Below are 27,809 nucleotides of genomic sequence, written 5' to 3'. Positions count from 1 at the left end.
AACCTATGGATATCATCAACGCACGCCTACTCTTTCTTCCCCAGCACCAGGTCAGCCATCGCCCGGCCAGCTGCCCGTCCGGAAAAGATACAACCTCCCAAGAAGGTCCCCTCCAGAGCACTGTAGCCATGGACACCACCACCTCCAAAGCCAGCTACCTCACCAGCAGCATACAACCCCGGAAATGGCTTGCCGTCTGGCTTCATGACATTACTCTCCAGATTCGTCTCAATACCGCCCAGCGTCTTCCTTGTCAACAGGTTCATCCTCACGGCAATCAACGGCCCATGCTTGGCCGTATCCAATAATCGATGCGGCGGCGCCACACGGCTCTGCTTATCTGGCCAATAATTTCTGGCACTGTTCACCAACATAGCCTGGGCGTCCTTGGAAAATGGGTTCACAAACTGACCATCGCGGGACTCTACAACCTCCTTGATCTTCTCGTATTCCAGGGGAGGGGCAGGATTGGGCGTCTTAGCAGCCAGCTCGTTCATCGCATCGACCAGATCCTTAAGGTTGTCCCTCACGATAAAGTCGACGCCGTTCTTGACAAAGTTTTGCACGGGGATGGTGCCCTTGGAGGAGAAGACGCGCTGCATCAGGAACTGCCAAATGGATTTGTTGGAGAGGTCGGGGTTCTGCTCGGAGCCAGACAGGGCGAATTCACGGGCAACAATGGTTTGGTCGGTGATGAACCACGTGTAATCGTAACCCGTCTCGCAGATGTACTTCAGCGTGGCGAGGGTGTCGCAGCCGGGGTAGAGGAAAGGGGGCAGACGCTTTCCGGTTGCATCGATCCAGAGAGATGATGGTGCAGGCAGGACACGGATGCCGTGCTCGGGCCAGATGGGATCCCAATTGTGCAGACCCTCGGTGTAATGCCACATGCGGTCGCGGTTGATAATATTCGCACCAGCCTTCTCAGCAATGTCAATCATCCTCCCGTCGACGTGATGCGGGACACCAATGACAAAGTGCTCCGGCACACGGCCGCCCAGCCTCTCCTTCGGCCAGCATTGCTTAACCTTCTCGACGTTGCCGCCAATACCGCCAGTAGCAATCAGCACCGCCGCTCCGCGAAGCTCAAACTCGCCGACCACATTTCGCGACGTCTGAACACCGCGCGGCTTGTCGTCCTCCTCCAGCAGTCTCCCCTTGACGCCCACGGCCTTCCCATCCTCCACGATAATCTCATCCACCATATGCCGCCACTTGAACTCCACCAACCCCTTCTTCTCAGCCTCCTTTACTGGGTCAGCAAAAGCCCTCACAACCTCTGGTCCGGCTCCCCAAGTAATATGGAACCGTGGTACAGAGTTGCCATGGCCATCCGCAGTCCCCGCACCGCGCTCAGCCCACCCCACACTTGCCAAAAACCCAATCCCCCTCGCCTTGACATAATTCTCCATTTCATCCGTCGCAAAGTTGACGAACGCCTCGGCCCACTTGCGAGGCCAGTAATCCTCGTCTCGATCAAACCTTGCCGAGCCGAACCAATCGCGCATGGCGAGTTCGCGAGAGTCTTTCACGCCCATGCGTCGCTGAGCGGCGGAGTTGACACAGAAAAGACCACCGAGAGACCAGAAGGCTTGGCCGCCGAGGTTGTTTGCATTTTCTTGGTCGACAATGAGGACGGGGACGTTGCGCTGGGTGAGCTCGAAGGCGGCGACGAGACCGGCTAGGCCGGCGCCGATGATAAGGACGCGTTGGGATTTGGTGTCGCTTGTGGTTGACATTGTGGCTCTTGATGGGTTAAGGGGCTCTGTTGGGGTCAGTTGAGGTGGGGGGCGATGAATTAGAGATAAGTTCGATGACAAGTCAGTTCCACTCCTCTCAATTGATAATCTCAGAAAATGGAAAAGACGCTCTGCTTCTCAATCGCGATGGCATCTCCTCCCTTTGTAAGTCCCACTACTGCCGGCAGCCTCTTGCCAACCTTCCCCGCGGGCCCCGGCCAAGACACTCTACCAAGTGGACTTTCCTCGGCTGGGCCATGCGATCGAGCAAATCTGTCGTTCGTCGTTCGATCTTCCCCGCATTGGCGTTGCGAACGATGGCGCCCTAGAATTGGAGAAGTGTGGACGCAAGGGTTCGGGTTGCGACTTTGTGCAGCCAAAGGGGAGCTTACCCCGCACTGCTGGGGAATCTTAAGATTTTGCTGGCAGTGGATGGGTGACTACACCAACCTTGGCCTTAACTCCGCTGATAACCAGCTGGCTGCCAGCTGGCAGGTACTGCATCCATCAGACAGCTGTGGCAGCTAAGAAGCGATGGAAGCGGTGGGCTCTGTCTCCTATGTAACGTCGGCTTGTTGATGCCTATTTTCTCCCATAGTCGTAAAAGTATTAGAGCTGCTATTATTGACGTTTGGCAAGACTTTTCAAGCCTTATGATTTGGCTCCTTACGGCCTATTTATCTTCCTTCCTGTGTATCTGATTATCATCCATCGCACAATTCAATTCCATTCCGTTTCGACTGGGCTCACCATTGAGGGTTCTAAGTCGTACCCATAATGCTGGCGGGCAATAGCTACCTAGATAGAACTATAAACAGGTAACGTCGTGAGAAAACCCGCTCAGGGGAAAACAGACGTGGACTTAGGGGATAAGAAGTAGTGTGCCATGGGTGAGGGGGAAAGTCTCATGGCCGAGCGACCCTACGGGTGTGGATCTCCACACTTGACACCGAGTTCTCTCGAGTCGGAGTCTGGCTGATCGGCTCCTCGGGCTTGGAAGCGGACAGGTAGGGGGCGAACGGGGGGGCCGCAAGGTCGGGACAGGTTGCCCCGTAGCGGCGTCCCAAGGCCGCCCCAGAGCTCGACCTGTCCACACGGACACGGCAGTCCAAGGAAAGGGGTATACCCGACTGCCAACACAAGGGACACCAGAGATAGAATGATTGTGAACGACACAAATACGTGGTTGATCGCGGAAGATATATGGAGCCACATGACCGAATGAGCCAGATGGCCAAGGCAAGAGGACGAGACCTCTGAAAAGCTTGGAAGGCCGAGGGACTCACAAGGGCAAGGGGATTCTATAAAGAAAGCTTCCTGGACACGATGAAGGACTTCTCTTGGTTCTTCCTCTTCCTAACACAAAGACACTGAGGACCAAGAAACATTATTACACGTATTACTCAACTTCGTTGTGCACCCCATATTGTCAGTGGCTATCATCTAACCCCATTTGACCCATTGTCGATCCCTGCTTGCGCCAGACAAAGTCCACCGTTACACAACCTGAGAGACTTTTGCCTTGATCAGTTGGAAGGAGGGCCAGAAGGCCCTTGGGTCCAGCCTAGCGGCGAGCGAGCTGTTAAAAGTGATGAGGGGGCCGGAAAAGAAGTGACCTCTGGTCACCACCCTACCAGAGGGTAATTCCTTAAAGGAGCGCCTGGATATAGGGTAAACCTTCTCGTTCACCGACCGGAGTTAGGTATTTGGTCTCAATGCAGATCGATTACAAGTTGCTACACCATCATCTCCCTACCTCTAGGAGGCCGCAATCTTGGCTTTGATATAATTGAGTACGAAACATGTAAGTTTGTGATAGAAACGGGGTCTCAAAACTTCCAAACTATCCTTTTCCAGAATCGAAACTTCGAGCACACGAGTACCTCGGGCTTCAGCCAGCTCGACTTCACATTTCCCGCCTTCATATTCTGGGCGGTCTTCTGCCATATCTCAATCTTTACATGCCTCGAGGAGAACAGCAACAATAACAAGAGGAAAGCCAAACTACTGACACCGCTAAAACACACGGCACCGAGTTGGGAAGTTCAGTGCACTTGTTGTTGGCCACTGGATTCTCGTGTGGACAGCATGTAACGGGTGACTTGGCCTGGTGCAGAGAGGGATCGACAATGGGTCAAATGGGGTTAGATGATGGCCACTGACGATGTGGGGTGCACAGCGAAGTCAATCACTACGTGTAATAATCTTTCTTGGTCCTCAGTGTCCTTGTGCTGGGGAAAGGAAAACCCAAGAGAAATCCTTCATCGTGTCCAAGTAGCCCCCCTTATAAAATCCCTTTGCCCTTGTGAGTACCTCGCGGGTCTCTTGCAATCTTCAGGGGTTCTCTTCAGCGTGGCAAGGTTGTCTAACTCATTCTTGCCACCCCCTCATATTTCCCGGGCTCTACCAATCAGATATGCCTTTGCTCTTCTCAGCTCTTGTGTCACTGGTGTTCTATATGTCGACTGTCAAGGACATTTCTTCTCCTTAGACTGCCGTGTCCATGTAATAACACTAGGCTCAACCAATCTAAAACATCTTTGTCGGACCAGGCTAAACAATGGAATATAATCGCTTGATGTTCTATCAAGTGTTATTGGGTCACAATCTCTGAAAATGATGTCTTGCTCAAACAGTTAGGCAATGTATCTCTAAAGTATTTTGTTTCTCGGAGAGATATCCAACAGTGAAGCTAAGATATTTATAACGTTTCTCAAACTTAGGTTTTATCTATGTGAGCCCTGCTGATTACAGACGATGAATGAGTTGTCACTAGGTTGATATGCTGTTTTCGATGAGTCCATGTTGTTCGCTATAGATATTACTATGAGCTAACTGAACCTCTTACCCTTAAAATGGTGGAGATTAACCCAAACTTATCCAACTCAGGATATTGTTGCAGCCCTCTGTGTTTAAGATACGCAGATGACGCTATGTTAACGATTACGAGGCAGTCTGTTAGGCGAAAAAGAGACGGAGCAGGGTAGCGAAACAGGATTTCAAAACTCTAATGTAAGTCTAAAGGTGTAGGTTGGGGAAGGCTTATCTGAGTGAAGGAAAAGTCACGGCATAAATGTTAGGTATGGGTTGGTGTTGGAGATTGGAAGTTGTGGTTGACGAGGGTAGGTTTGCTCAAAGACAGAGCTTGCTTGGACCTAGTGTTGAACCTTGTGTCAGCGGTGATGACGGCGTTCAGAGTGTAGAACTGGACTCTAGGGTGTGTCTAGGCCTGTTCAGGTCATGTTTAGCGATGGAAATTGTAATTTCGGTTCGATCAGGCTGTAAGGCTCATCTTGGCAGAGAGTCAAGTAGGTTCGAGTCAACGTAGAGTTAGTAGAGCTCTTGAATACTTCTATTTATATCCCTTCTACCTCTTCTTAAGCGTTGTCCTCACTGCAACTATCGGCAATAGCTGAATAAGCCTTCTCTTATACTCTCTGAGAGTGAAGGACATGCCCTCGATACAGATAATACTCTCCAATGATAATAGCAATGACAATAGCCAGCAATGCGTTAGAGCTTACACGGATGAAATAATCTGTTAGGAAGGAATCGCAATGGTATCATGCAAAGAGGAAGGAGGATAGGGCTGGTCTGCACTAAGAAGAGAACGTAGAATAACGCTGTCACCACCAATAGAAGGTATCAGGAGGGAAGAGTGGGATCAGGCAAAAGGACCAATAAAGACGCGCAGCTCACGCGGGTCCAGAATGGCCAATATGAAACAGGGGTTTTTGAAGCAGAATCGTCAGAGTCAAGAATCACTGACGAAGAAGGACTGAAAAAGCCTTAAGCAGAAGGAAAAAACAAACATCCTCAAGATATAAGGTAGATATGATTCCACGTGGGAAGAAGGGGGATGAAGACCTCCCCAGTCAGCAATACAAACGATTATGCGTATCGAACTGGTGACTACAGCACACTCGAATTTGTGTGAGGATTCCTGTCTCTCAGATCCTTAAAAACCCTTGACCCGAACTTGAACTCATTCTCGGAAGGCTGGGTGGATCTTCACAGCCACGCCATGTCTTTTAAGGTCCCCAAAATCAGGTGATGGACTGGTAAACAAGCTAGGACAGCAACAGAGACACTGCGTAGCTAGGAAGCTCCAGAACACCATGAGAATGCTTCAGAGTTAGATAGTACAGGACTTGGCTGCGCAATCATCACGGCATCCTTCACAAGATCCCAATTTTGGAGAAATGTAATTCAAGGGACTGTTTAAGACAACTCCTAAACAACCATAACACTCCACAAGACAACAAACCCATGAGCAAACGAACGTCCAGATTACCATATCTACATGTACCTGACTAGTATGAAACGCTCTATAGTACCACAGCCACAAACAAAACAGTACATGAATCCGATCTAGCACAAGCGCCACCCGCAGCCTGCCTGCAGTGCCTAGTCATGTCGTAAGCAACCAAGACCAAGGGACCGACCGACCGATTGGTGTCATTATCCAAATCCATTTGCTGTTCAATGATGTCCAAAAAGGGAAAGAATCTGTGTGTGTGTGTGTGTGTGTGTGTATGCGCCAAACCAAAATCCAAAAAAAATATATATCTATATCCAAATTCTTTTTCTCTCTCTCTCATCCCCATCTTAGCTCCCCAAAAGCCCGATGTAGCTCGACTACGGCTTCATCACCTGCTCCTTTCTAAAGAACTTGAAGAAGCCGACGGGAATCACCAGTTGGAAGGCCAAGCACACCCAGAAATACGGGGCCGCCACGCCCGGCATCGCTCCCTGCGAGAAGTCAGGGAACGTAGTATGCGGCGAGAGCGCGTTGGGACTTGTCGCGCGCGCCAGCATGGTGAACACGGATCCGATCACCTGGGCGCCAATCAGCACAGCCAGCACGTGATGTCTGGTCAGCGTAGCCAACAACATCATGCCGATGCCCACGCCCTGGATGTTATCGAGCAGGCCCAGCCACAGCCACAAGCAGCGTGATAAGATGGTCGAGCCGACGGCGGAGCCGGCCCACGGCAGATACCAGCCGATGCCGGAGGTGCCCCAGAACTCTTGGGCCCAACGCGGGGCGCAGAGGCCGATGGCGAAGATAGGGAGTAGCCAGGTGTGCTCGTCGGAGAAGTAGGAGAAGCCGTAGAGGACAATGGCCCAGAGGACGACGTAGAAAGCGAGGGCAAGCAAGAAGATGCCCCAGCCGGGGACGTGCTGCGTGGTGAAGAGGAACTGCCAAGAGCGGCCGTAGGGCGCGGACAGCCAGTAGTTCTGCAGGATGATCATGACGAAAAACCACGGCACGATCTTGCGGCGGTAGAGAGAGATCCAGAAGCCGGGGATGGTGGCGGGGGACTGGCGGTAGTAGTCGGGCAGGCCGACGAAGAGAACAGTGCCGATGGCCCAGCACACGATGGCCAAGGGGATGCCGACGACGACGGCGCGCGGGACGTTGGACTTGCCGACGAAGACGGTCGCGGTCGGGTCGGTGTCGGCCACGATCGAACCCCAGTACCAGAGGCCGATGCTGTAGACTTGGGCGAAGCCTGACACGACCAGGGCGCGGGTAATCCACTGCTTGGTGGGAGAGCCGCCTTCGTCGCCGAAGTTAAGGGCGAACGCCAGCGCACCGCTGGAGGCACCGACGGCATAGAAGCAAGTCGCTGCCTGCTCAATGCCATTGGCGACCCGCCAGTCGGGAATGAATGGGGCAATGCCGATGAACAGGAAGGCCAGACCGAAGAAGAACCACGGTGCGCTTAGCGCATAGACGGACTTGAAGTTGCGCTCCATCGCGAACCAGATCAGCGACGAGGCAATGTACACTCCGGCGACCGTGTACAGCTTCTCGGGCGTCTGCATCGTCTCACCGGTAAGCAGGACGATCTGGTAGGAGGAGATGGAGATGATCTGCGTCAGCGCCAGCAGGAATGAGTAGATGGGCCAGTCGCCGATGCGAATGGACATCCACTTCTTGAGGCCGCTCGGCGCCTGGTACCCTTCACCAAGCAAGAACTCGTCGTCGACCGGCTGGCCCGGCGGAGGCGAGTGCTCGAACACGGAGCGAGCCATGCTGCTTGGGGTTATGCTGCGGTGCCGCTGCCGGCCCCTGCTGACGACACTCTCGTTCCTCCGCTGACCGCTCCTCGACGCAGGCCGGCTGCTAACAGGCGAGTTGATCCTGCTCTCCCGATGCCTGCCGAGCTTGGCATCCCGATACCGCGCAAACCACTCCTTCTCGCTCTTTTTCAGAAACGCCTCGATGCACAAATCGCTGGCCGAATTCGATGCCGTCAGGCCCTCCAACAACTCCTCAAACTGCGCCTGGTACTCGCCGTTCGAGTCGTTGAAGAACTGGTCCACCTGCTGCAGCTTGAGGTCGTGCCTGTCACCCACGACGTCCGGCAAGCTGAGCAGGCTGCTGTTGCGATGGCTCTGGCCCAGTGTCGGCGGAGGCGGTGCTAGCCCGCCCACGTCGGGCGCCAGACCCGGCGACGGCATGCCGTCACGCTGCGCGCGGATGGCAAAGCTGTCGACGCTGGCTGTGCTTTCGCGGGCAGATGGGTTGGCGTACAAGCCGTTACCGCCGTTGCTAGCAACCGACGCCCGAGGGGACCCTGGCCGCGACGAGAGCCACGGCGCCGAGGGTGTTGGCAGGTCGGGCGTCATGAGCCCGCGGTTGGGGGTCAGCGTGGCCGGCGCAGGAGAGGCAATGCCGATGTTGTCGTAGGCGCCGGTCTGGTCGACATAGGTAGCCGAGCTGCTGGGGGACGCAGGGCGCGACGGGTTCGGGCTGGGCGCGAGATGCGGCACCTTCTTCTTCTTGGCCGCCTCCTTGTGATGAATCCGGATGGACTCATCATACAGCTGATCCAGCTGCCGAACCCACTGAGCCACGGGGAAGCGCTGCTTAGCCGACCAAGCACGCATCAGGGCACGCTTCTGTGGCTTGCACTCCAAGGCAGACACGATGGCCTGCTTGAACTGCTGCAGCAAGTGCGATGGCGTCATGGACTCGACCGTGTACCAGAAACCCGGCATCTGACCGAGACCACCGACACGAGCGCCAACACCAAGAGCGCCCTTGCGACCGAACTCGACGGCGACCAGGCCGAAGGGCTCGTCGCGGGACGGGATCAGGGCGAACTCGGCACCGCTGAAGATATACGGCGGCAGCTGGGTGAACTCGGGCCTGCTGTACACGCGCTTGGGGTACATCTCCATCAGCTTCTGCAGCTTGAGGGCCGCGAAACGGCCGTACAGGTCGATGACAGGACCGACGCAGATCAGCTGGGTCTTGGGGTACTTCTCCAGGATGCTGGGGAAGATGTCGGCAATGAGATCGATACCCTTTTGCATGGACCAGCGGCCGACGAAGACAAACAGCTCAGCGCTCGGGTCAACCTCCAGGCCAGCCCACTCCTGCGCCTGGCGGCGCAGATCGGCACGCTTCTCCTCAAAGGCCTGGTCGATCGTGATATCCTTGGACTGCTTGCTGATGTCCATGTTCGGGTTCCACTCAGCCGTATCGGACGGGTCCGGGTTGGGCAGATGACCGATGTTCTTCAAACTCCAGAAGATGGGGTAACGAGCCAGCGAGCGATCGCCATACTTCCTCGAGACGCCGACGGCACCGAAACCACGCTGATGAATACGGAGGTAGCTGGCACCGGCGTGCAGCAGGTTGAAGACCGAGCCGTACTGCACGTAGGTCTTGACAACGTCCATGGGCAGGCCGAAGACATCGCAAACCTCCTTCTGCTCCTCAGGCGTGCGCATGGGCCACATGCCCTGGAACTCGGCGTTATGGAGCGACAGGCAGCACGGGATGGTCTGCGGGAGCAGGTAGAGAGGAGCGGCGGCGCCGTGGTAGTCGTTGATGTGGTAGATGTCGACGGGGAAGCGGCGAATGGTCTCGGCGATGCAGCTGTTCCAGGCGGCGTAGAGGATGGCACTCTCGATGTCGTCCATGCGGGCGATGTACGGGTCGGCCTTGGTTTGCTTGCGGAAGACAGGAGCGTCGAGGATGACGTACGTGATGTTCTTGCTCTGGTAGTAGTAAACCTCGATCTCATACGGCTGGCCCATCACCTGCACGAACATCGACTCGGCCTTCTCCATCTTGTCGAAGGGGTACGAGACATCGCCGACGGTCGGCACGACCCAGATCAGGTCCATGTGCGTGAGAGCCGAACCCATGAGCTGCGCCATGACACCGAGACCGCCGATCTTGATCTTGATCTTGAAGTCATCGATGTTGTACTCCATGGTCGCGATCAGCACAGTACGGCGCTGTCCATTCTTGTTGGGCAGCGGGGCTACGGCCTTGCTGTTATCCGAAGGCGAGGGAGTGATGGCGCTCATCTCGACACCACCCTTGCCGAAGGACTTGAGGTCAAGCCGCGACAGGTTGCTCAGGCCAAGCGGGATCCAGCCCTTGCGGCCGAAGCCGGACTTGTTGATCTTGACCTGGTAGAAGCTGCCCAGGTAGATCCAGCAGGCGGCGAGGGCAGTAGCCACGGGCATGACGGCGCAGAGGATGAAGATCAGGATCTGAGGGCCGATGTGACCCGACGGGATGTACTCGAAGCGCCAGGTCTTGTCGTTGTACCGCAGCTTGTAGGCCAGCGCAGGCATCGGAGGAGGAGCGGTAATGTTGATGACGTTGCGAGCCAGGCTGCTCGGAGGCAAGCGGTCGACGATGCCATCGCGATCGATATCACCGTAGATCCAGCCCACATCGGGCTGGTTGTCCGGGTTGATGCCCCAGATGTTGAGCTGGAAGTCGGCAGGCCACTCGTACATGTAGTGCAGCTCCCACGTGTGGTGGTGCACCAGGTCCATGGACCCGGGCAGACCAGCGTCATAACCCCACTTGTTGTACGGACCGTGGATCCTGATGTGCGGGAAGCCTCGCTCAAACTGCACATCATTGCTGTCGCAGTGCTGGATGAAGGCCGACGAGCCGAGAGGCTTGCTGTAGTACTGCACCATGACGTGCTTGCCCTCCCATTCCTGGAGTTTCGTGCCCTTCCATGGCTGCTCCTTGATCGGCTGGCTCATGAGACCAGAGCCAGGGTAAGGCTGCCAGTCGCTCCAGCTGGAGCCCCAGTTGGTACTGTAGCGCCAGTGTGTCGCGCCGGCAGCGGCGTGGTTGAGGTACCACTGGCCGTTCTTGATGACGAGCAGGTCGCGGGAGTAGGAGCCGGAGTCGGGCCAGACGACCGGGTTGTCGGGCTTGCCGAGGCGCAGCAGGAAGTGATCGGTCGTATTGGTGCGAATGCCGTCGCGGGATGTGGCCGACGGGCCGACGGTAATCTTGATGATGCCGTCCGGAACATTGGTCAAGGTCGAGCTGATGCGCCACGTTGACTTGATGGCACCAGTATAGCCGACCCAGTAGTCGTTGTCGTTGTTGATGCCGGACTCGCACTTGGGGGACTCGAACTCGAGCTTCGTCGCGTTGTTGACGCCATCAACGGTGACATAGGCAGAGAGCGCCTCGGTGACCGAGTCACAGTCCATCGCGGTGTTGTACTCGATGGAGAAAGGAACACGGCCCTTGTACTCGGTCGAGTTGAGCGGCTCGTCGTGACCGGGGGTGAACTTGGTGATCATGGGATGGGGTTTGACCCAGCGCCCAGGCTCGACGTAGGCGCGGAACTCGTACGGCTCCATCGTGATCTTGCTGATGCAGCCAGCAGTCTTGCCGCCCGTCGTGAATTCGTTCTGAACGTTGGACGCGCCGAGGGTGATGGGATCGTCATCGCTGAACAAGTTCTTGACCTGGGTGCCCGCATTGAAGGGCGCGATGAAGGGGTTTTTGCCATTGCAATCGAACTCATACTCGACGCGCTTGCCTTGATTGTGGTAGACGAGCCAGACCGGCTGCGCGGCCATATCGGGCTGGAGGGACGGATGACGGTCGCGAACAACGCTCCAGATGCCGAACTCGGTCGCCTTGGTGCTGCCGTTGAGCAGCTTGGGGTAGGTCTGGTTAGCGAGCTTCTTGACCAACCAGCCCTCCTTCAGCACGGGGAGTTCCTCGCGTAGACGGAACATGTGACGGAAGGTGTTGCGCAGATGGGCCGAAGGATCACGGTGATCATAGGCGACCTTGGGGTCGTTGCAGCCCTGGCGACCCTTCTCGACAGGCCAGCCGATGTACTGGTCAATGGTGAGATTGAAGCAGCCATGGTTCTTCCACGCCGGCGACGGGGCAAAGGCCTGACGGCCGTACACGTAGTTGGACGCGGTACCGTCCAGAACGTAGAGCGCCTGTTCCTCGCCGTAGTAGACGAGAGGAGCGCCGGGCAGCAGCAGCGAAATGATGAAGTAGCCCAGGAGCATGCGCTGCTCACCCATCTCGATGGCAGGCCAGCGGAACACATCCTGGTTCGTAACGCCATACAGGTGGCGCGGATCGTACCGGGTGTTGTTGTAGGCGTTGAAGAAGTCGTTGGTCAACATCATGTGCTCCCAGGCCTGGACCCAGTCGGTCGGCAGATCGTAACCGGCCTCGAGGTTGCCGCTCAGACCGAGGAAACGAGTCATGAAGCGGTAGATGGAGTAATGGAAGGCGCCGGCGTCCAGGGCAGTGTTGCCCGGCTCTCGAAGGAAGTAGTCGGACTCGTCAGGTCTCAGCGACGCAGCCTTAACTGAGTCACCCTGCAGCTTGAGCGTCATGTCGAAGTCGCGGCCACGGCCCAGATAGATGGAGCCGAGGGTGTTGCCGGCCGTGATCTCACCGTAGATGATGAAATTATGCTTGTTGTATCGCTTGGCGCACTCGCGCATCGCCGAGCTGAACTTGGCCTGGGCGTCGACCGTCACCTGCACAGCCTTGTCGATACGGAAGCCGTCGATGTCGAGCGTACCGATGGTCATGCAGGAGAAGCGGATGAGACGGGCCATGACGTCGGGCTTCCACTCGCGCAGACGATCCTGGACGGACGCAAACTTGGCAAGCTGGCGCTTCCAGTCTGGCCACACACCGAAGGCTTCGATATCACCATACTGATCGAAATCGCTGTCGTAGCAGCCCTTGAGCTTCGGCGGCTTGATACGGCGGCCGTCTTCGTACCAGAACACGGGGTAGTCGCAGGTCTCGTTATACTCGTTGCCGATGTCGAAATCGAGGTACCGACGGTCCGGATTCTTCCAGATCACCTTGTGTTCCTCCTCGCGGAACGGCGTACTCTCGTTAAGGTAGCCGACGAAGCCGATAAGGTCACTCATACTGTGTCCCTTGTCAGACCAAACTTTTTTGCCTTCCCATCCTGTGGGAGCACAAACACGGGTTCTTACGTCGCCATGGTATTGTCCAGCACAACCCACATTCCGCGGCTATGGATCTCATCAACCACCTCTTGCCATTTCTTGATGGTGCCAAAGTGTTTATCGAGGACGGTAAGATCAACGGGCTACACATAAAGTTTGGTAGGTCAGCTTCCCATTTTTCTTCGAGGTATCGACAGCGACGAAGATCTTTGGATTACGTACGGAGTAAGAGTCGGCACCCCACGGCAAGTTGATGAAGGGAGAACCGGCGATATAGATGCCCTAGCAACACACAAACACACACGCGCGCGTTAGACGATGTCCATGACACTCCCTTGGTTTTTTTTTTTTTTAATTTTTGGGAAGGGGGGGGGAAGCGGAAGAGGAACCTCGGAGGTCTACCTTGATGCCCATGCCGGCAATGTAGTCCAGCGAATCCTTCAAACCGTCCAGGTCTCCGCCGAAGCGGAGCTGGGTACTGAACATGTCGGTCTCGTAGATTGTCCCATTCTTGTCGTCGTTATCCGGGTCGCCGTTGACAAAGCGGTCGAGGAAGAGGGTATAGAAGGGTACCCTCCAGTTATCCGGCGACGGGAAGTACTTGTGATCGGGCCCACGGTCGCCGGCATAGTCAACGGGACTTTGAGCGGACCGGTTGGTGTTGAGGTTCCATTCTACCAAGCTGGCGTCATACTTGAGGCCGGAAACGAGCGACGAAGTGGTAAAGAGCGAGAAGAGAAGCGAGCGAGAAAAAAAGGAAGAAAGCAGAGTCATCGTTGCTGCCGCTCAACCAGACATGGGGACTGGAGGTGGGGGGGGGGGGGGGAGCAAAGCAGGCCAGACCTGAGAGAAAGAAGAAACGAAGGACGCGCAGCGGGCAAGGTTAGACAGCTGTGATCGAGAAATTCTGGATCGCTGTGTATACCGAGCCACGGCAGCGAGAGTTGGTGAAAGGCCAAAAAGGGCAAATGGTAAAAGCAAACAACAAAGGCTGGCAGCCGGAGCTGGAGATGCTGAACAAAGCGAACGAAGATGGAGTTGGAGATTGGAGGTTGGAAAGGGGAAAGATAGATGGAACCCAAGCTACAGATACAGTACTTTGAGACCGGCCTGGGGACCTGCGGTCTGCGACCTAGGTAGGAAAGGATACCAAAGTTGGAACTTGGAGTGTGGATAAGACCGATTCGATAATGGATATGGATATGGGTATGGATATGAATTGGTAGCCGTCAGAGGCCAGAGCCGCGCCCCCTGTCGAACCCCACGGTGGATACAGTTCCCAGCTGAGAGCCCAGTGAGGACGAGCCAGAGGGAGCGAAGGATTTAGAAAGTGACGTGAGGGTAAGGATGGTGGTTTCAGGGAAGAGGGAGGGGGGGGGGTGGGGTGTATGGGAGTGAGGCCAAGACTGCAGAAACTACCCAATCCGTGACCTTATACGGGATTTGAATCTTGGGAGCCTCTAGGGGCATTTACCATGGATGCTGACCGCTACACTTCAAAGGTTGAATAATAAGCGGCCTTTGATAATTGGAAGGGCGGGTGAAAGGACAGACCATAGCCGCCAGTGCTGGCCTGTCGACTGCTTTTCGTCCGAAAAGGGCCCAGGAAAACAAAAAAAAAACCAGGAACAGCATCCATGGAGACGGTCATGGGGATGCTTCAGGACGTGTCGCAGTTGGGTGGACTGCTGTGCTCCCCAGGACTCCTTCTCCTTGTTCCCAGAGACATCCCCCCGAGTCTCGTCGATCTCTCAGAGGCGTCACGGCCTCATGGCAGACGACTGATGGCAGATGGCAATTGACAGTTGGCTCAGGGCCGAATCTGATCGCTGGGCCATCCTATCTATCCCATTCCATCTCATCCCATCGCCTGGGCAAGATGCCGCAGCCCCGGAACCCGGAACGTTCCTGCAGCCTATGGGCTTGTGGACTGTGCATTGAGGTGATTGTGTATCTCTCCATCGCGAATCGCCACTCGCAGGGCCCAAGAGGGTCAGAAAAAAAAGGGGGGGGGGTTTGGGATCCTGAGGCCCAAAACTCAGTCCACCTCGACAGTCTGAAAGCCCTGTTTGGCCGATACACTGTGCGACGTACAGGGCGTCATACAATCCAGAATGGCAAATCTGGCCAAAAACTATTCTCGTCTTCTTCTTTTGCCAGCACTGCCAGGCGGCAGTCGGCCGTCTGAGTCTGCTTCTGGCCGGCAGCCCGTGCTCGGATCATCCTGTGAGATCGTGAATTGTTGCAAAAACCCAGCGTGCCTGCCCGTCGGTGGGGCCGGTTATCAGCTTTTTTTTTTGCACCAGTCGGAGTCTGGTTGGGCCGTTGGACGGGAGTGTGGATATACTGTGGGCGTGCGACTAGGGAAGACATCGGAGGGGCATCTCGTCCGGGTCAATATCACGCCGATGAGCAAGAATACGAGAAAGGTAGAGAAAGGTAGTTTTGCCCAGAAGATTGTAGTTGCTCACATTTGGCGGCTGATATCACGGTGCATAAATATATAAATGGCAGTGCTATCGCAGCCGTCGGTGGATGGATGACAATCTGATAACCCAACTGCCGACACGATGGGACCCCCATCTTAAGCCTCTCTGGGCACGGGAACAAGAACAAGAACAAGACGATGCTGAGATCTCAGCTTCTGGGCTGTCTCCTCCCTCGGCTTTTGCCCGCAGCCCGTAGGCGCAGCTGCGCACTGCCTGCAAGTACCTCCGCAGTCCAGCCTTCCGCATAGCTCCGGCGAGTCCCGTTTGTTGCATGATGCTGGATCTCCGGCGTTTTTTCTTGGGTGAGTTTGGGGCGTTTGAGGGCCTGGTAATATGGCATGCCAAGCCCGACTGCAAGGGGAGATTGTCAGAGATCGCAGATAGGAAAAAAAAGTCTCAAGCTCGGTAGAAGGACAAAAAAAAAGAGAAAACTCCATCTCAGTATCGGTCAAGCTCGCTTCGGTTTCTGCCCGCTCTCTGGCCAAGGATTGGCTCTCATTTCTGTTTTCTGTTTGCTGCCCCTAGAATTTTTCCTCCGTCCCCAGCTGGATTGGCAACAGTATCCGTGCTCGCATGCCATCCAGACCAGCAACGCCTAGGGTCTGCCGCGCCCACGCGTCACCCGAGGCTGGGCATGCAGCTATCGAGGCAACGCTACACGAGCGTGCGCCAATCAGGCGTCTACATCACATGTATCTACGGGAGGGAGCAAAAATCGTCCACCGCCGCCAACCAAGATTCTCCCACCACCACACCCCCCACTAGAACCACGGTGAGACTTCACCTTGCGCGACGGTCGCGTCGGCAGTGTGCCGTGCACCTTCGTATTGCTTACGGTGCGCAACACCTTAACCGGTCGCTAATTCATCTACTCCATATCTCATCCATCCTGTGGCTCATACCTCTGATATCTGCCTGCCTGGCACATGCCACTCCTCGCTGCTGCTGCTGCTGCTGCTGCTGCTGCTGCTGACCCCGCGTGGCGCGATGACGACAGAGATTTTTCTTTTTTTTTTGATCTGCGCCACTGTCTTTTACTTCTTTCTTTACCTTTTTTTTTATCTGCCCTACAATCTTGGCTTTTTGGCGTACCCTAGTAGTGTGTACACTAGGGCGCCGATCTTGCCGACACCCCCCTCCCCCTTCGTCCCATGTACACGCCCTCAGTGGGTCAGCGGGCCTCCATCTGCGCGAACTAGAAGGCCAGGGACGAGCCAATCAGAACCCCCGCCATGGACGAACCCTCTCGAAAAGAGGGTTCCAACCTGTTTCTGTCGTCTGTGTCCTCACTCCCACAGCGCAACAATATCTGGCCTCTGTGCTGCATCCTTTCTCCTTTTCTGGCGGCCCCTGAACTGGGCCTCGGCGGGCAGGAGGCACGACACGACTCAGAACGGGCACAAGTCCGGCAATCCCGGCCTCCACATCCGCGGCGATGGTGACATCGCGCGACAGGATTCATCGTCCTGCTCCTGGGTTCCCTGGGTCGCGGACTCGGAAAATGTGGGACGTGAGCCTCTGAGGGGACCATTCCACTTGTTGGCAGTGCCAATCAGTGGCAGCAGAGTGCCCCAATCGAGCGACAGCGATGATCGATTGATGGGGCCTGGGCTGGCTGTGCCCAAGTCCCATTGGCTAGGATGCTGCCAGCGTTGGACAAACACAAAATCAACTGCTCCCTCTGTTGGTCGGCCGAGTGCGATGAAGTCATTGCTCAGCTCTGTAAGCGAGATCACCCATCTCACCAGTCACGCGGTGGTCCCCCTCCATCTCATCTGGGTTCAGGTTGTGTGGCCTTTTTGGCTGCTGTGGGTGTCGCCTGCAGCTGTCACAAAGAGTGCCACGTCCCAAGAACTAGAAGGCAGGGCTGCCAAGACGCCGTCCCCAAGCGTATCCCAGGAACCCCCCGTCCAACGGTCCCAGCACCACGCTACAGGCCCTGAACTTTCGTAACCTGTCGTTCCTGGACATGCTGTCCAGCCCACGCCGTCCAATCCGGTCCCAGAGTCCATCATGCGGCCGGGAGTCGCCTGGTCTCGGCCCCGGAGAAATGTTTTGTCGCGGGCCGCCCATGCCACGCTGGGTCATGCTGGACTCTGTCTGGAGCTCTCTGGAGTCGCTGCCCTCGCTGGCGGCCCATTTCGGTTCATTGACCTGATCTTTCGAGCCTAGCGCATACCCTCAGGGGCGCAGAACCGGAACCGGGAGGACATAGAGGAGGGCATGGCCGATGGCGACAGTAGCATGGTAACATGGGTTTGAGCAGGGGCGCTTCCCCAAAGTCCCAGGCCCAGATCGTCCAGTCCCCGAGGTCCTGGGCACAGCAGCATCCCTTTGCATTATCGAGACAGCCTGAGCATTTTGTGCCTCTGTCTTTTTGTCTCTGCTCTTACAACTCCGACTCCATCACCACCGTCATATCTGCCATCGCCAACATCACCTCTGGTGATACTACGCTCGTTTGTGCTGCCGGTGGGGGACAGAACAAAGAAGGGAGGACGACGATCGGCCTGACCCGAGTCACTCGCTCACTCGTTGCTGTCTATCTGCCACATCTGCCATCCGTGTCTACCACCAACAACCCTACACAGGCTGCAGAGACACCCGGTTCTTCCGAGATTAACCCTCCCGCGACCCCGGATCTCTCTGGCCTTGAGGTGTTTCCCCTTTGTGCTGTGATTCTTGATTCGATCACAAAAACTCAATTTCTGGGTTTGGTTTTAGACATCGTGATTTCTGCAAAGGAAATTTTAAAAAAAAAAAACGAAAGAAAGAAAATGCGCTCCTCGCTGTTTGGAGCCGCCGCTGCGGCTGTCCTGTCGTTCGTGGGGCTGACTGCCGCCGCCGACGCCGAAGAATGGAAGACACGCTCGGTCTACCAGGTCATGATTGACCGTTTTGCCCGTACTGACGGCAGTACGGACCATGAGTGCGAGTACTTCCGATTCTGCGGCGGCACTTGGCGCGGTCTAATCAACAAGCTGGACTACATCCAGGGTGAGTGAGGACTGATGACATCAGACATAAGCACCTCGAGGACTGCAGAGGGGCGTCAAACTAACCCTCCCTTGTTTGCAGACATGGGCTTCACGGCGATCCAGATCAGCCCTATCGTCAAGAACATCGACGAACACACTGCGGTTGGTGATGCCTACCATGGCTATTGGTCTCTCGACAACTATGCGCTCAACCCCAAGTTCGGCACAGAGAAGGACTTCCGCGACCTGGTCGACGAAGTCCACAAGCGCGGCATGTTACTGATGGTCGACGTTGTCGTCAACAACATGGCTCAAGCCTTCGACAACAAGGTCCCCCCCAAGATTGACTACTCGAAGTTTAACCCGTTCAACGACCAGAAGTACTTCCACGACTACTGCAACGTCACCAGGTGGGAGGATCCCGAGAACTACCAGAACTGCTGGCTCTATCCCTATGGTGTCGCCCTGGCCGACCTCAAGACCGAGTCGGATGAGGTCGTCAAGGAGTTCCAGAACTGGATCAAGCAGCTGGTCGCCAACTACTCCATCGACGGTCTGCGCATCGATGCCGCCAAGCACGTTAACGACGAGTTCCTGCCCCAGTTCGTCGAGGCTTCGGGTGTCTTTGCCTGGGGCGAGGTCCTGACTGGTGTGACGAACGATCTCTGCCGCTACCAGACCAAGGGTCTCCTGCCTGGCATGCCCAACTACCTCGAGTACTACCCTCTGCTGCAGGCTTTCAACGGCGGTTCTATGGAAGAGGTTGCCAAGTATCGCAACGAGGCCGCCTCTGGCTGCAACGACACCTCTGTTCTCGGCAGCTTCATCGAGAACCACGATATGCCTCGCTTCGCCATGTACAATGAGGACATGGCCATTGCTAAGAACGCAATGACCTACACCTTCTTGAACGACGGCATCCCGACTGGTAGGTGTCCGGCCTCTGACATAAAATCTGACAAGTCACACTAACCCATCTCCCCCCCCCCCTTCCCCCCCGCGCAGTTTATCAAGGTCAAGAGCAACACTTTAAGGGCAACGGCACGCCCTACAACCGCGAGCCTCTCTGGATCTCGAAATACGACAAGTCTGCGCCGCTCTACCAGCTTACCTCGACCCTCAACAAGGTCCGTAACAACGCCATCAAGCTTTCCAAGGACTATGTCAACACCCCAGCCGAGACCCTCTTCAACGACGTCAACCACCTCTGCCTGCGCAAGGGCCCCTATGGCAGCCAGGTCGTCTTCTGCATCAACAACCAGAGCTCCAAGGGCCCCAAGTACGAGCTCAACATCAGCGGTGGTTTTCACCCCGGCGATAAGGTCGTCGAGGTCACCCGCTGCAGGCACACCACTGCTGACGCAACCGGCACCATTACCATGTACATGGGCAATGGTGAGCCCCGTGTGTATGTACATGCTGATGCGATTAAGGGTACCGGCATTTGCTCGGACACCAAGGAAGATGGCCCGGTCGGCAATGCCGCATCCGGTGTAGGCTCTACGGCTGGCATCATGATTGCTGCTCTGGCTAGTTGGGCTGTGTTCTTCTTCGCCTGAATGGGGAGGAGTTTTTGATATGTGATGATCGGATAAGGACCTAATGTTGGTCATAATTGTTGGGGGTGAAAGGCGGGGTGGTGAGAGAGGAGGGGGGGGGTGTGGTGGAGGAGGAGGAAGGGGCGGGGGAAGGGGGGGGCGGGGGAGGAATCTTATTCTATTACTGCGTATATACATCTACTTTTCTAATACCCCACTTTTTCTTGGATAATCTTTGACGTGGGCTGTGGCTGTTACCATCAATTGTAATGATCATGACGTTGGGTATGGGCACTAGTGCATGTCCTTAAGCATCCCCTTACTCCGCAACACACACTCTCACAAAAGGGATCACTACCCCACCTTTTCAGCCGCTCATCTGCTTACTCACATGGGTATATGCTCAGTCTCACCCCTCCATCTCTGGTTCGTTAGGTCATCCTTGTGCTGATAAGTTCATCTTGACGCTTATTATACTCAAGTTCACACTCTCGTAACTGATTATGTATCTCACCTCATCTGAGTAATCTCTCACCAATCTCATATCTCGCTGTCTCAGCTGGTCATGGTTGGTGTAACGGATTCGATGACGATAGAACATGCTATATGTAAGCACGTATTGAGACTCGTAACTTTTATGGCGATAGAGGAAAAAAACACAACTGCCTGATTTCTCAGGAATTTCTCAGTATATGTTACGACAGCATAGAGTTGACCTAAGACGGACAATCGGCCGAGAGTCGAGAGTCGCTCTCGCACAGCTATGGATGTGTGGTTATAGGAATACTGCATCAGTGAAAGTCTTCATCGTTGTGTTGCTGCAAGAACTGTCTAATCGACTCATGTGTTATAGAAACTGGCGATTTGTAGTGTAGTCTTATGTCTAGAACCCACATCCACGATGGACACCCAAGTCGATGCTATGATGCGTCATCCTTCTATCACCCTAGGCATAGCACGCAATAAAAGCCGCCATCTATTGTGCCATGAGCGGATCAATAGCCGTCGGGCGAGCCTTCTTGAGCGCAAAGTCAAAGTGCCTCTTTGAGATAACCCTCTCTTCGGGGCAGTTCCCTTCCTTATCAGATTTCTGGTGTTTGACACTTCTGCAGCGCAGCAAACGCACACAGTGTCTTGAGATCCGACTCTGAGCAGCACACCGTTCTCCTCGCCATCATATCAACCGACGCATCCTCATCCAACTTCTCCTCCCTCGGATAGATATTGAGAATCCCCACGAGATTTTCGCACCTAGGCAGGCCAATCATGATCTTGATCGGAGCCCTCCTGAGCGCAGCAGGGTAAAGATCCCAAGGGGTACTCGTCGCCAACAACACAAAGGGCGTCTTAGCTTTCTCCGTATCCTCCACTGCCCCATCCCACTGAGTCAAAAACTCGCTCAACTCCGCTCGCACATGCTTCGCATCAATATCCGGTCTCCTGCCCAGCACCCCGTTCTCTCTGTCAACGAACATGAGACAAGGCCACAATATGTGGACCAAGGAGAAGGCAGCGCCGATGTACTTCTCCGACTCGTACATGCCACATGTTCCGGAAGGAGGGACTACTCAGGTTGAGCATGCGGAGGCCAGCTTTCTTGGAGATGGCTTGCGCGAGGAGGGTTTTGCCTGTACCGGTGGGAGAGCGGGGTTGGAGGCGTACAACAGGGAGCCGGTTATCTGGTGGGATCTGAGCACACCGAATTTGTATTGAGAAGCGCGCGAGACGGTTAGGATGATCACGGTTTCGAGAGGCTCGATCGTTTCTGGGGGAGAGGTGAATGTTTGAGTAGTCGGAGGGGGTATTCTCTGTTCCAAGGCGTTCTAATATGGTGTTTATTAAAGGGGGGAGGACCTGGGAAAAAGTAGACGCACCTAAATTGACGGCGCTATTAAGAAGTTCACTCTCTTGAGTTTTGGGGCTTTTCGGGGTATCGTTCCCGGAGGAGTCTTCACTGCTCTTCTCGACCTCTCTCTCCGTGCGGTAATGGTAGCAAGAGCAGATTGGGCACCAGTCACTAGGATTGTTCCCGGTCTTCTGGGACTCGGCAGATTTTTCTTTATTTTCGGAATCGTCTGCCTGGGACTTAGTCTCTTTGCCCATTTTGAGCCGAATCATCTGTATTCTCGACATCATCGGCCTGGAGCTGCATCTCTTCATCCTCTTTCTTGGCTGATCTTCGTTATCATCGGCAATGTTGGTGTGAATCCGGACTTCTTGTTCCTGCCCGTCGGCAGAATCATTGTTGTGTTTGCCGTTCTTGGTATTTCGGGCAGCTTCGTCAGCCTGAGACTCAGAGGACACCGTGCTCTTGACTGCCTCTTCAGTCTTATGGGTTATTGGTCCCTCATTCTTGTTTTCAACATACTCAGGAGTGCTCGGTGTTGTTTCTCCTTGAGTTTTAGCTGAGTGTGCTTCCTTTTTACTAATCATTTAGTTTTGAGTCTTTCGCTTCGTCTCCAACTCGGGCATCTTCTGGCTGATGGGGCCAACCTTGGTGACAGCACTCGTGTGTATGATGAGAAGACTGAATTTCAGTCTGACGCTAAGACATAGTCGGTCGTCGTCCAGGAAGGAACAAGTGAGTTTACTGAGCCTCAGGTTGACGACGTTAAGTTTACGCCTGTTGAAGGCAAGACCACGGAGAAACCGATCCAGTCTCAAAGAACAAGCGCACGCTCTCGCGGAAAACAATGAGAGCATGGAGGGACATATCGAGTCTGTTGATCATAGCGACGCCTCCTGTACTCAGCACGAGCCATCTACAGCTGAGTCTGTGGAAGGAGAGAAGCATGCCACAGATGATCGCCAAGCGTGAGGCGAACCTCTTCATGCTGAAAGATCAAAAGGAATTCTTCGTTTTCGATCATGATAAGGATTCGCCGTCCTGGGTTGAGGGTTGTGCATAACTTCCTCAAAGGCCTCGGCGGAAGTGCTTCCACGCAGGGAATGTGTCTTTGGAGGAGCCGGGTTCAAGATAAGCTCAAGGGTCTCCGTCGAAGAATGTGTCTCGTTAGGCTGCGATTCGGAGGGAATCCAGCCTCCACGGTTGCCTCTAGTGCTTGCCTAGATGCCTGCCCAGATTGCGACCGCAGGAACGAGGCGACTTCACAATCACGTAATCATCGAATCCCACGACATCTGGTATCCGGGTCTTTAAGGCAGATACGGTCACCAGAAAAGAAAAAAAAGCAAATATATCCTCGACCTATCACATGCAAAAGTGTCCCGACAGTTCTGAGCCTTCCAGGCAAACGCGCTGGTTGTATACAAGCAGCCAGCAATAGAAATTCGAGGTTTTATCAGCACTTGAGTAAGAGGAAATGTAGGGTTTGAAGTCTGGCTGTCTGAATGCCCTGCAGCCAACCGCACATGAGACTCTGCATATGCCGCACTGAAGCTGGGACAACCTGAGAAGCCACTGTGTGGTTTGTCGAGGCCCTCATTTCGAGATACATGGCCCAAGTGTCCTTAGGCATAAGGGCGGGCTAATGTTTCACAGATGCGAGCTGGGCTTCCTTTTACAGCTGCACTCAGCCATAAATGGGTCCCTGCCTCCATAGCCTCAGCTGGAGGGCCTCAAAATTCATATCTCCAATCTCTCATTATTGTGATGAACGATTATGATTCAACAATGCTCAGTCAGTACAACATTTCTCTTGGTTCCTCGACGCTTCTATTACTAACAACAAAAGTTAACGACCTTGGTCGACCCCTTTTGTCCCAGCTTGTGACTCTCCAAAATAGACAAATATTGAAGTGATTGACTTGGACTATATCAAAGAGCACTTTGGATGTCCGTTCTTCTCAAATACTAGCTACTAGATCACTTGTTTTCATAGTAATCCAATGCCAAATTATATCTGATAGAGTTTTCAGATTTCACACGCAAATATTTTCAATCGAAATATGAAGAAATACACATCACCACGAGAGATTTCTCGATGTGTGCAAATCGCGAACCTTCTGTAAATGTTAAAGTTGTTGCCAAGTCCCTAGCGTGGTTGATTCATGCATTTTCTCGTGCAATCATGGTTTATAGTGTGTTGTAGAATGATGTCATAATTTGTGGTTAGCGTTGCCCCATGGATCGGCTTGCCTTCTCAAAACAGCGCGGTATGATATGACAAGTGTGCCGATATCACGCAGGGTTTTTTTTTACCACCAGGGGGACAAGCAGAAGACATGCGAGTTTAGCAGCTTAGCTGGGTCGGATCATGAACTTTTAGCTTAAAGTTTTCACCCAAGGGCCTCACCTCATCGTATGCTACTACAAGGACAAAGCATCTACCTTTTTGAAACTCACAACAACACAGCTGATCTGCTAACTTCAGTTTCAGGTGGTAATCCGTTAACGACCCACCGGGCTGAGATTGTACGTTGTAATCAGTGAAGGAATTTTGTACAAAGATGGTTGCATTTCCAGACAGGATATTCTCTGCTGCCTCTCACTTGCTGGAAACAGATCACAGAGTTGGTCCATCGATTTGAATCATAAACATGTCACCAACAAGCGCTGACGTGCCGTCCGCGGTGAACAATGGTCCAGAGTCTGGACCGGTCCGACCGGAGTCTCTCACTAGAGCCAACAACCTTCCATCAGCAGGGGCTGCAGCGGCTGATATGTTTCGTCAATTCGTGACTCGACGCTTGAGGAACAGAAAGCGACGGCCAGTTTACGCGGATATCCCCCTTATGCCTGTCCTTATACAACCCCTCCCGGAAACCCCAGAACAAGAAAACAACGAAGGATTAGCCGTCCCTACGTTGAAGGATGTCCTTGGCAATGTCTTTATGCCACAAGACGCATCTCAAGATCTCGAGGATCCATCTCTCGAGTATGATAACATCCGTCCTTACTTGCATCCCGACGGTTGCGAGGTTGAAGAACGAGAGCGGGTAGTAAATGAGATAAAACGGCTATTGGATGTGTTAGAGAGTCCGGATACGCCACTGCTCCTAAGAAACTGTCCCAGACTCGAAAAGTTGAAGGGTACCTCGGTCGGGTATCGAGCCCTCGATCTCATCACTGCCATTCTTTGGGAGGGATGGCGCATCTGTGGACTCGACAACTACGGCGTCAGCATGTTACATTGCCCTATTAAAGATCCTAGCCCGACTGAATTACAAAGGATAATGAAGAAAATCCGTACGCGATGCTCACCAGAGAGGGTAGCCATCCATATGCGCAACATCTTCACCTTAAAGGATGAAGAAGACGGGAGTCCAGTCTGGCCAAGATACAACGAGTTTGTCGAGGACGCTAAAGCAGTGATCGACTTGATTACAGAATCCATTGCACGGTTCTTCACGCAGATTGCCCTCGGTGTATCCTGGCGTAACCATCAACTTGCTGCGATTGCAAGATTTTCGGCAAAACTGAAAGTCCTTATTCGAGATATCGAAGCGAGTGCCATTACATCGCTGGACATTGCGTCTCAAGTCTTTGACAAAGCCCTTGGCGTCAATTCTGACGGAGAAGAATCCGTGTCGCGGCCTGGTGTTATGGAACAGATAGAAGACATTGGAACCACTTTCCAGGCAGAAAGGGGTCGATTTGGTCAACCCGACCATGTCTACGGCAACGACGACGATGACGATGACGGCACCCCGTCAAAATCAGCATACACCTATTGGTTTGAGCAGCAGCGAGCTCGTGAAGGTTTAATGATGGCATTTGACTGCGTGCTATTCCTACTTTACACGGGGGATAATCACCCAGGGTACGGCATCACGGAGTTCGAGATTTGTGGTTTTGTGATGGAGACTGGGTTTCATGAGAAAACGCTGATCTATCAAGATCGAGACTTCGAGTATAGCGGAACATCTGATCCTGACCACCTGAACATCGCACACGCAGCCTTTCGGATGCTCAATGCTGCCCTTCGACATCTTCACGAGCACAGAACTTGTACCACATCACTCCAGCCCCCCGCGCCTAGCCCTTCGGTCTCCAGCGCTTCGCCGCCAGGTAGTGCCTCAGAAACAAAAACGATTATTGAGTGGAGCTATTCGCTGCTCGATTCACCGATAAGTCAGGAAGGGGCGCAAGGAAATAGATCATTCAATCGCAAGTCAGTCAATACCGGAGAAATTGTGTACGAGCTAAAGAATATGAAGGAAATCATTACTGTTCTGGTACCCTTGGCATTAGCCTCTCCAATGGGAACCACCATCTCAAGACAATTTCTTGAACTATTTTACGGAACGTTACGAGATCCGAATGACGTCCTGAAACTGGCCGCTGAGGACTCGTTCACGGCCTTCGTTCGGCTCTACACAACCGATTTCGAAAAAACATACCGCAAGCTCCATCCACCGGACGTCCAACAGCTGGCTTCCCTGGTCAAGGAGGATCGCTTCTCCTACATCAGTCTGCTAGAGGTCGAAAGCCCAAAGTTGGAACCGGCGAAGAACGGTGTCCAAAGCGAAACAGAAGCCAAAAAATTCCGAGAAGAGCGTGAAAAAGAGCTTGCACGCTGTCACGACCTCATGGACGCATGGGTGTACACGGAGGACGCAGTGATCGTACCGTGCGGACGGTATGTCTGGACCGTCATCGCAGGAGTCTCGACCTTGGTAGGTGGAGGGATGGCAATTGGCTTGAGCGTAGGAGAGCGAATCGAAGGCGTTGACCCCTTCAACATCACCATGTTTGTTTGGGCTGTTGCTGCCCTCGTGCTGCTCATCTGCAAGGCAAGTTTGGTTGAGCACTGGTCATGGAACGACTTCCTGCATCAACGCGTGAAGTGCCGGTCGGTTTCGGAACTGCAGGCTGTTACTGGCATCCCTGATCAACTTATCATTGCGAGGCTGCTGCATGATGAGAAAGATTCCATCTTGAAGACCCGGGGACCGTTCAACACGATATTCTTGAACAAGGCTGCTGATGGTGTTACTGGGTTTTCTATAGACGTACCGGTGAGAAACAAGACGCTGCTGCTCAGCGGTCTTGTCATGATCAAAGTCGAGACATGCTTGGGGCATGCCGTTGTCTGTCTAGACGCAAGAAGGGGGAAGCAATTCACTACGGTTTCGCACCGTGAAGTCGATACAGACCAGGAGTGGCTGATGTGTCCGAGCATCGACCGGTTGGCACATAATTTTGCGACTAAACAGTCTGCACGACGGAGATACCCATTAAAAAAAGGGCAGCTGAACTGGAGGAAGGTCGAGGGAGTTTATAATGCTCTGGATGCCGAGTTCGTGTGACCATGCTCAACTGCAAATTTTAGGCAATTCCGGGAACGTTGGAGCTTATGGCCCAGCTTGACTTCTAAGCCCAAGGGCGGCCCCGTCATGTTTAACATGGCCGTGGTGTCCTCCCTCTCATATGGCCTGGTACAGATAGACATCGGTCATTTCAGAGCTGGAACCAGGGGACGACTAATCCCATCAAATCCAGGGGCAATCTGGGAGCCCTGGCTAAGGTCACACACGCTGCTCTGAGGGCTATTTTTCCAGTGTGGCGTACTATCCCAACCCCATGGTTGTGGTGGCTAGCCGGGATCTACCCCCAGTACTTGCTGGAGCGGGAGAGAGATGGCGAGCTCGAGTTCGAGCCTTACCACCCGACCACCCCCTCTCGGAGGAGACTCCAGTCATCACCATACAAAGGCTGATCTCGCCTACACCAATTAGCCACCGACGCCCAACCAGGCTCTGTCTGGGAGCACCGGCGACCCGGGCTTCGGGCTTGGCTAGGGCTACCCCCAAGTCCTCTCAAAGCACGGGAGATCCCACCCCCTGACTTAGCATCATGGTGGCGGTCGAACAAGCCTCAGTCCAGCCTGTGGGATGGCCCCTCAGCTTAAC

The 27,809-nt window shown here is 54.2% G+C and overlaps 5 protein-coding genes across 5 annotated transcripts; 2 read left to right on the top strand and 3 right to left on the bottom strand.

Annotated features, from left to right (window-relative positions):
- Positions 1 to 26: 26 nt before the first annotated feature.
- CTHT_0020680 (uncharacterized protein) lies at positions 27 to 1,739 on the bottom strand (the record flags this gene model as incomplete). The annotated part of the gene is made up of 1 exon (XM_006692480.1): positions 27 to 1,739. One exon carries the CDS (start codon positions 1,737 to 1,739, stop codon positions 27 to 29), a length of 1,713 nt encoding a protein of 570 aa, XP_006692543.1.
- Positions 1,740 to 6,377: 4,638 nt separating this feature from the next.
- CTHT_0020670 (alpha-1,3-glucan synthase-like protein) lies at positions 6,378 to 13,763 on the bottom strand (the record flags this gene model as incomplete). Its single annotated transcript, XM_006692479.1, has 4 exons — positions 6,378 to 12,948; positions 13,017 to 13,132; positions 13,212 to 13,271; positions 13,392 to 13,763. 4 exons carry the CDS (start codon positions 13,761 to 13,763, stop codon positions 6,378 to 6,380), a joined length of 7,119 nt encoding a protein of 2,372 aa, XP_006692542.1.
- A 4,492-nt stretch (positions 13,764 to 18,255) lies between these two features.
- On the top strand, positions 18,256 to 20,015 carry CTHT_0020660 (alpha-amylase-like protein; the record flags this gene model as incomplete). The annotated part of the gene is made up of 3 exons (XM_006692478.1): positions 18,256 to 18,475; positions 18,557 to 19,384; positions 19,462 to 20,015. The coding sequence occupies 3 exons, from the start codon at positions 18,256 to 18,258 to the stop codon at positions 20,013 to 20,015; spliced, it is 1,602 nt and encodes a 533-aa protein (XP_006692541.1).
- Positions 20,016 to 20,970: 955 nt separating this feature from the next.
- CTHT_0020650 (uncharacterized protein) lies at positions 20,971 to 22,427 on the bottom strand (the record flags this gene model as incomplete). Its single annotated transcript, XM_006692477.1, has 5 exons — positions 20,971 to 21,068; positions 21,121 to 21,451; positions 21,534 to 21,622; positions 21,694 to 21,759; positions 21,869 to 22,427. 5 exons carry the CDS (start codon positions 22,425 to 22,427, stop codon positions 20,971 to 20,973), a joined length of 1,143 nt encoding a protein of 380 aa, XP_006692540.1.
- A 2,067-nt stretch (positions 22,428 to 24,494) lies between these two features.
- Positions 24,495 to 27,206, top strand: CTHT_0020640 (uncharacterized protein; the record flags this gene model as incomplete). The annotated part of the gene is made up of 1 exon (XM_006692476.1): positions 24,495 to 27,206. One exon carries the CDS (start codon positions 24,495 to 24,497, stop codon positions 27,204 to 27,206), a length of 2,712 nt encoding a protein of 903 aa, XP_006692539.1.
- Positions 27,207 to 27,809: the final 603 nt, after the last annotated feature.

The sequence above is a fragment of the Thermochaetoides thermophila genome (assembly GCF_000221225.1).
Source record: "Thermochaetoides thermophila DSM 1495 unplaced genomic scaffold scf7180000011815, whole genome shotgun sequence".
NCBI classification, from domain to species: Eukaryota; Fungi; Ascomycota; class Sordariomycetes; order Sordariales; family Chaetomiaceae; genus Thermochaetoides; species Thermochaetoides thermophila.
Note: the sequence above shows the minus strand (reverse complement) of the source record. Positions and strands in the feature narration are given on the sequence as shown.